Raw genomic sequence first — 9,096 nt, 5'->3', positions numbered from 1 at the left:
TTCAGTGTCTTGAAAGGATTTATTGTAATTTAATGTAAATTCCAAGTATATACCCATTAATTGTGAGAAATAAAAGGGAGGTTAAGTATTTGAAATTTTGGTTCAATTTGCAACCCAAATGCCAAAGACTGGAAAAGAGAATAAAAGTAAGTGTAAGCAAGAAAACAAACAATGATGAGCATAACCTGTAATTTTCTCCTGAGTCCATTACTATTGTGTATTTTGTGTGCTTGGATAATTGAAGATAGCAAAGTCTTAATGTATTTTCTAGCCCTATTACTTATAGATGGTACTAAGCTAAGAGCAGACTTGGCACAGAACTTATGTACTCTCTGTGAACCTTTTTTTGTGGGATGGTGAGCTGTTTCTGAAGGCAACTCTAAAAAGGTATTACGTGGACCATAAGAACGTCGACACTATTCTTTATCAAATTAAACATGTTTTATGTGAGTCATTATTGTCGTTCAGACTGGGGAAGTGAAAATTATCCAAAGACTCCTCCTTTCTTTACATTTCAAGAATTGTAATGTGATAGAGGAGAAAATATTACCTTTTCTTTTACTTTTAAAGTCCAACAATGTATCCAAAGTTCCAAATCCATCCAGATTATAATTATTAATAAGGATTACAATTATTAAACAAAGCCGTCTTTTAGAGATAGGTTTTAGATCATAGAAAAATACCAAAGTTTTATTCATCATCACATTTTCCCATAAAAATATAAACATTATACCATGATATAGGACAATGAAAATATTTATTTTATGAAATTCCACTACATACACATATTAGTACAATCCCTCAAAATTTATGTAAATTCCATGTAGATTTATGTCAAAAGCCTAACTCACCTCCAACTTGTCATATTTTCTTTCCATTGGGATTGAGACAATGATGAAATAAATCTTTCATGAATGAATGAGAAATGAGTAAGCCTTTTTTGTCACCTTTAAAATCCTTTAATTTGTGCCTTCTCACTCCTGTGTATCATGATAAAGAGGTAGATAGGCTTAAGTAACTTAGAGCCATTACTCAAGATAATGATATTGATGTCATGATTAGACGCCAGAAAAGGTAGGGTGGTTATATTGTTTCCATCCACAAAGTGTTTGCATATAAGAATTATTACATAAATCGATCTCTGTGATCTAGGGATTACTTGCCTCAGTAAAAATGAAAGTTAGATAACCTTATTATTGCCTCCATCACATTAATTTTTTCTATGACTTCCAGGTCCTTTTTGATTTAGTAGATTTGTGATCAACTCTCATCAGCTTCTTCAGTGCCTCCTTCATGTCTTTATTCCTTAAAGTGTAAATGAGAGGGTTGAGACTTGGTGTGATGATGGTGTAAAAGAGGGTGAGAAATATGACCTGACCTCTGGAGGCATTGTTACCTGGTTGCAGGTACATGTAGATAATAGCTCCGTAGAAGATAGACACCACGGTGAGATGAGATCCACAGGTATTGATTGCTTTCCGCTGGCCTGCCCTTGACTTCATTCTCAGCACAGCTTTGGCAATGTAGCCATAGGATATAAGAATAAGGATGAGTGGTGTAAGGACAATGGCGATGCCTAAAGCAAAAACAGACAATTCAACTGCTGTGGTGTCTATACACGCTATCTTGAGCATAGCTGGCAACTCACACAAGAAATGATCCAGAAGGTTGTTTCCACATCTAGGCAGATTCAGAGTGAGTGTACACAGTACAACAGAATTGGCCAAACTAATGCTCCAGACCATGATAATCATCTTGAGACATAAATGTGGGTTCATGATTACCAAATAATGGAGGGGCTTACAAATAGCTGTGAAACGATCGTAGGACATAACAGCTAGGAGAAGGCACTCGATGGAGCCCAACCACATATAAACATAGAGCTGAATGACACAGCCCCCATAGCTGATGGTCTTATGAGGCCCCCACAAGTTAACCAGCATCTGAGGGACGATGCTGGTTGTGAAACATAGGTCTAGGAAAGATAAATTCCGGAGGAAGAAGTACATTGGTGTGTGGAGGTGGGAGTCCAGGAGAGACGCAAGAATGATGGCTGTGTTACCGACCAGTGTGATCAAGTAGAAGGTGGCAACAACTCCTGACAGGGCCATCTCCAGTTTGGGATGGTCAGAGAAGCCCAGCAGAATGAAATCATGCAGAGAAGTAGAGTTTCTTTGGCCCATAGTCCTTCAGTGCCCAAATCCTAAACTGATTTTGGGGTTGGAGAAGGAGAGGGAGGAGAGGGTAGGAGGAAGAGTAGGTGGAGGAAGAGGAGGAGGAGGAGAAGAAGGAGAAGGAATGTGTCAACATAGAGTAAAAATTTGATGAGATACAGAAGTAAACAAGGTAGAGAATTTATATGAATAATTGAAAAAATTAATGGTACAAGTAAAAATTATGGCCAAGTAAGTCTGGTATTTGTAGGTTCTTTTAAAGTAATAAATTTAATATTATATTTTTATCTAGATGACCTTACCTCTTAAATTCAGACCTAGCTCTTAAACTTAGGGTCCGAATTTTCTCATATGTCAGTCTGGAAGTTTGGACTAGAACTTTTTCTAAAATAGTGTGATTGTGTGATTATCCATAAAACTCAGCTACTTGATGTGGGAATATTATTCTTTAACTGAGTTAGTGAATTCACTTATTACATCTAATTATTTGGCTTTTGTTGGAATGAAGGATTAGTCCTCTTTTCCATTAGTTATTTACCAATTTGATTTACACCTTTGATTTTCTGATATATTATGTAGTAGATCTGGCATGATTCCTTGGTACCTTTATCTTTCTCAACTCAGTACCTAGTTTATCACCCAAACTGGTACATTTGAATTCAAACATATTTGTTAACCATCCTCTCACTTAAAAATATGTCCTCCATCACTATGCTAATTCAAAAAAGTACCATTCTGGTGAGTGTTGTTGATAATGAGGAAGACTCTACATGTGTATAGGGAGGGCATAAATGGGAAATATCTGTACCTTTCTCTCAATTTTGTTGTAAACCTGAAACAGCTCTACAAATAAAGTTGAATAAAAAGATAGAAAACTTAGAGAAAAATATATGAATGAAAATTAAATTTAAATATCAAACTGGTGACACTTTCTCTCTGTATAGTACCAAAGTTGTGCTTACTGTTTGTTATACCATTTCAATCTATTTCCTGAATATTATGAAGAAATTGCTTCAAACTATGGCCATGATTCATAAGTGGATACATTTATAAGACTAAGTGGTATGGCTGAGACAGTTGTTTTGAGAGAGCCGTTTGGTGATTTCCTCAGAACTAGCTTCCGAAGAATTATTTGAGTCTAGGTTCAAGTTGGATAGTAAGAAAAAATTAACTTTCTGAAATGTATTACAAGCTTTTATACACCATTAGAATTATATATTGTCTGAGCAGGGGGGTGAATTAATAATTAATGATTACTTATTTTGATAGGCATATGTTTTATGTAACCTCTGAATAAGACAGAACTTCAGTTAAAATTATATGAATGCAAAAATGAAAATTCTTTTAAAATTAAAGACAATACCATACAATTAATTTCTTAACTATTTCAATTATTCTTGTAGCCTCGAAAGATTAATTTGGGAAGGGAAAATACCCATCTATTAAAAATCTCCCATAGGAAAACTCCCCGTAATTTTTCATGCTCATTGTGAGATTTAGAAATGGATCAAAAATGTGAATTCTTTCTAGCTCTTCAGTCTTCATGAATAAAATATTACATTTCAAGCCTTCATTTTCAATTTAATCTACATTTCTCTCTTTTTAAAAATGCTGAATCAAGGAGTTCCCGTTGTGGCTCAGCTTGTTAAAAATCTGACTGATATCCATGAGGATGTGGGTTTGATCCCTGGTCTTGCTCAGTGGGTTAAGGAAGAATCTGGCATTGCTGCAGGCTGTGGCATGGGTCACAGATGTGGCTTGGATCTCGCATTGCTGTGGTTGTGATGTAGACTGCAATTCTGATTTGACCCCTAGCCTGGGAATTTCCATATACCTCAGGTGCAGCCAAAAAAAAAAACAAATCCAGATGATTTCTCTGAAATTTCACTAGAGAAAGAAAAAGAAAAAAAAAAAAAAAGGAGAAATAAAAAGAAAAAAAAGGAAAAAAATGCTGAATCAAAATGTCTGAAATCACAAATCAATAAATAACATTAGGATTATAACTTTTAAAAATGTAAATCACTATGCCATATACGTGAAACATGTAATATTGTACACCAGCGATACCTCAAAAAAGTAATAGCATCATGCCCTCTACTTACAATAGAGAATAAATTTTTTTTTGTCTTTTTGCCATTTTCTTGGGCCGCTCCCATGGCTTATGGAGGTTCCCAGGCTAGGGGTGGAATTGAGCTGTAGCCACTGGCCTACGCCAGAGCCACAGCAACGCGGGATCTGAGCCGCTTCTGCGACCTACACCACAGTTCACGGCAACGCCGGATCCTTAACCCACTGAGCAAGGGCAGGGACCGAACCCGCAACCTCATGGTTCCTAGTCGGATTCGTTAACCACTGAGCCACGACGGGAACTCCAAGAGAATAAATTTAATTTTTCCTCCATAATGGAGATAAAGAGAATTTCTCTTCAGAGGTTTACAATATTTATTTGTTCTAAACGTCCTGAAAGTCAGCAGGATCCTTAGTCTTTGTAGTTCCAAATTCTCTTTCTTTTACGTCCCACAAATTGTTTTACCAACTTAGACACACTATTTTCCAAGAGATATTAAAGAGTAACATTACTGTGATCCAGAGAGCGTTTCCCTGATGTTGTACTTTTTGACCCGTGTGGAGACCACTCTGTGGAAACCAGATCCTGGTTAAGCATTTGCTCTCCGGGGCTGCAGCTTTCTCCTTTTTTTCCCTGCAGCACCACTGCGAGTTCTGTTTTTTTCCTGATGTGTGTTAAAATATAGATTCTCGACAGGACTCCTCCTTCTTGAACATGTGACTTCGAGGAAGGGGAGGAAACGTGTCAGAAATTCTTACTACTTGTTCTGACTTTAAATCAGCTTGCAAATAGTCTTGGTCCCAGTGAAATATTGAAAAGCAACCATTAATTCAAAATAAGAATAAAACAAATTTCCCAATGTTGCCTGAAAACCCAGACCTCAAGAAAGGTTTCAAAGCCATCCAGACTACATCCCATTGATTTCAGTAGAGTGCCACAGAAAAAAAGCCTGTAAATGAAACAGCTGGAGAATTAGAAGATATTCTGATATTTCACTAAGAGAAATTTAATAGATGCAAAAGTTATTCACTGACAGAAAAGCATAAGATAGGGAATGAGGAAAATGTCTTTTAGACATTTTTCTCTAGTAGTGAATATGTTACAAATAAACTTTTCTGTTAGAGTGTGCATTTCCAATACTCAAATTATAGTATGTGTTATTTCTATAAAATAATCCTACCATTGATAGTACATATTGATTTGGAAAAAAGTTGCTGGAGCGTATCATTTAAAAAGTTACTGGAGCGTATAAAAAAGTTATCTGATGCCTGAGGTTGAATAGTAATTTTATGAAAGATATTCAATCTGCAAATCCCTAAATAATAAGTTGAGGATCATAAGATTTATACTTTTATACAGTCCTAATGTGGCTTTGTCTTGATGACTGTGATTAGTAATTCAAACACTTCAGTATCTGTAAGAACTAATTCTGTTTGTGTCTTAGAGGTCAGTGTTTAAACCCCCCAGTTTTAGAGTGAGTAGTACTCAGAAGAGTTTTATGAGTTGGCTTATGGTCCCAAGACTCCCTTGAGTTAAAATTACATTCCACCAATAATTAATAAAATACAGAAGCACAAATTGATTGCCTTATGATATGTACATGTTTAAATGTTGCAAGTCTCATCTCTGAGTCATAAAACAATTTTAACTATCTGCTTCAGTATGGTAATAATTTTTGTATTCTATATTTGAAACGTAGTGTGGTGTAAAGTAGATGGAGCCAGACTTTCTGAACTGAGATCCTGTGGTTTCAGTTATCAGCCGTGTGAACTTGGGAAAATTATTTAACTTTTTGGAGCATCAGATTTCTTATCTATAAGAGAGGGATAATAATACATACTTTAAGCAGTTAGTATGAGGATTAAATAAATTTAATATACATAAAACAGTATAATACTGGTTAACACATAGTAAGCATTCAAACAAGTGTTAGCTATTACTATTTCAATCAATTCAAGAGGTGTGTATGCTGTAAAAATAATCATTTTTATCACTTTTGGTAGAGCTCATACTGATATTTGACAAGATATATGGTAAACACCTCTCCCCCCCCCTTTTTTTTTTGGCAGCACACTTGGCATGTGGAAGTTCCCAGGCCAGGGATTGAACCTGCGCCATAGCAGTAATTAGAGCCGCAGCAGTGACAATGCCCGATCCTTAACCCGTTGAGCCACCAGGAACTCCAACATTTTCCCTTTTTCAACCACTACTTTTAGAACTGTATACGTATAGTGTAAATATTATTTATTTATTTATAAAGATAGTAAGAAACTTAAAATAAATCAATGACACATTTTTTGGTCTAGCAAAATTCTAAACATATGGAAACTTGACAATATCCACTTTGATTTAAAGATCTCAATTTCATTCTTGTATTTTTTCTATTTGCCTTTAGTTTTCTATAGCTTTCTTTTTTCTTTTTAAAAATTTCTTTAAAGTTGGAATTGAATTTTATAATTTAAGTCCAATTGTGAAAAATATTCAGTTTTTGTTTAAGAAATTAAAAAACAAAAATGTATATAAATTTTCGTATATGTATATTTGCTTTAATTACATTACTGCACTGTGATTCCCTAGTCCCTTGATCCTTATTCTATAAGTATATTCCATGGGTTGGCTCTCTGGAAACATTACAGAGCAATCATCTAGATTCTTTAATTTTTGGAAAATTTCCCAGTGTTTTTCCAGGGATGGGTAAATTCAGATTGTGAAGCAGGTGCTTTTGCCCTAGACATACAATATAATGTCTTTTTGAACCCTTTGACTAAATCAAGAGGTGTTCTTCTATTTCCTTTTTATTTACCTTTTTTTTTTTCTTGCTTGCTTTAGTCCTTTACTTTTAGGAGACATTTACAGCGAATTATTAGCAGCACCTCATTGTTTGGCTGCATTTCACAATAACTGGAGTATTTGGAAATTTTAGAAAGATAGAGTCTGAGGCTCCTATGCCCTCACCAGGGATTCTAGTATTCTCTGTTTATGCTGCCCCATTGGACACTATCATATAGTTACAAGGCTTTAAATGCTACCTACATTTTGATGGCTTTCAAATTTGTATTTCCAGTCTTCTCCATTGAGCATCAAACTGGTAGTTCCAACTGCCAAACTTCATTCATTTTTGGATGTTTAGCAAAAATATTGATCTAAACATGGCAAAAATAAAACTCTCGATTCCCATTGTGCCAAATCTGCTCTCTCTTCATTCTTCCTAAGCATAGTAAATGGGACAAATATCTACCTATTACTGGCCAGAAACCTAAGGCCATCCTTAATTACTCCCTTGCCCTCACCTTGAAAATTTTACCTATTTCAATGTTTACCTCTTCTCTCCTTATTTACAGCTACTGCCAACAATGAGCCACTCTCTACCCCCGACATCATCCAATGGCCTCCAAACTTGTTTCCCTCCTCTAACTTTATTCCTTTTCAATCCATTCTCCATTTGGCAGCTAAAAGTGTTCTTAAAATTTTTATTTTTTTCCATTTACTTTTTTGAAATCTTTTAAGAATCTTTACACACTTAGAATAAGATTCAGACTCCTTATCATGACCTAGCCCCTTTTATCCGACCAAACTTCTTCCATTCTCTTCACCCCTGTGTCTCTCTAGGAATGCAAGCATTTAAAAGGTTTTTGCACTGTCGCACTTACCAGTAACATTGTCCCAAGTTGTGTTCTTTATTTTCACTTTGTTTCTCAGCTATCATCTATTCAATGAGAGCTTCCTTGATTTTCTAATCTAAACTAAGATCCTCTCCACCCCAGTCTTCTCTATCATGTTTTCATATTTTTTCTTTAATAGCCCTTACTATACATTTTGCTTTTTAAAAATGTATTGTCTTAGTCTCTTTGGGCTGCTATAACAAAAATATTGTGATTGGGGACTTAAACCAACAATTATTATTATTATTATTATTATTATTATTTTGTCTTTTGTCTTTTAAGGGCCACACCTGTGGCATATGGAGGTTCCCAGGCTAGGGGTCTAATTGAAGCTACAGCTGCTGGCCTATGTCACAGCCACAGCAAAGCCAGATCTGAGCCTCATCTGCAATCTAAAGCTCACGTCAATGCTGGATCCTTAACCCACTGAGTGAGGCCAGGAATCGAACCCACAACCTCATGGTTCCTAATCGGATTCATTTCTGCTGTGCCACGACTTGGGAAACTCCCAACAATTATTTCTTATAATTTTAGAAGCTGGGAAAGCCAAGATCAAGATGCTGGCAGATTTGGTGTCTGGTGATGGTCTACTTTCCTAGTTTATAGATGCAGTCTTATTGTTGTGTCCTCTCTGGGCAGAAGGGGCAAGCAAGCTCTGTGGAGTCTTTTAGAAGAGCACTATTTCCATTCTTGAGGGCTCTGTCCTTATGACCTAGTCACCTCCTGAAGGCTTACCTCCTAGTACTATCACACTGAATCACATTCATCTGCTTTTATGAATCCAAAAAGATATTATTGTGATTTTGTCAAAGAGTGTTCTGCCTAAGTTTTCCTTTAGGAATTTTTTAGTATCTGGTCTTACATTTAGGTCTTTTATCCATTATGAGTTTATTTTTGTATATGGTGTTAGAGAATTTTTTTGCCACACACATAGCCTGTGGAAATTCCTGGGCTAGGGCACGGCTGCCATCTATATCACAGCTGTGGCAACACTGGATCCTTAACCCACTGTGCCAGGGCAGGAACTCCTCAGAATGTCCTAATTTCCTTCTTTTACACATAGCTCTTCAGTATTCTTAGCACCACTTTCTGAAGAAACTGTCTTTTCTCCATTGTATGTTCTTGTCTCCTCTGTTGTGGATGAATTGACCATAGTGTGTGGGTTTATTTCTGGGGTCTCCTGTTCCATGGA

General features: G+C 36.0%; 1 protein-coding gene across 1 annotated transcript; it reads right to left on the bottom strand.

The window, feature by feature from the left end:
- Nucleotides 1-1,126: 1,126 nt before the first annotated feature.
- LOC110258164 (olfactory receptor 2W1-like) lies at nt 1,127-2,452 on the bottom strand. The gene has a single exon (XM_021081353.1). It carries the CDS (start codon nt 2,181-2,183, stop codon nt 1,221-1,223), a length of 963 nt encoding a protein of 320 aa, XP_020937012.1. The 5' UTR covers nt 2,184-2,452; the 3' UTR covers nt 1,127-1,220.
- Nucleotides 2,453-9,096: the final 6,644 nt, after the last annotated feature.

This window comes from Sus scrofa, unplaced genomic scaffold (genome assembly GCF_000003025.6).
Source record: "Sus scrofa isolate TJ Tabasco breed Duroc unplaced genomic scaffold, Sscrofa11.1 Contig1436, whole genome shotgun sequence".
In the NCBI taxonomy this organism is placed as follows: Eukaryota; Metazoa; Chordata; class Mammalia; order Artiodactyla; family Suidae; genus Sus; species Sus scrofa.
The sequence above is the reverse complement of the archived record's forward strand: the minus strand, read 5'-3'. Positions and strand labels throughout refer to the sequence as shown.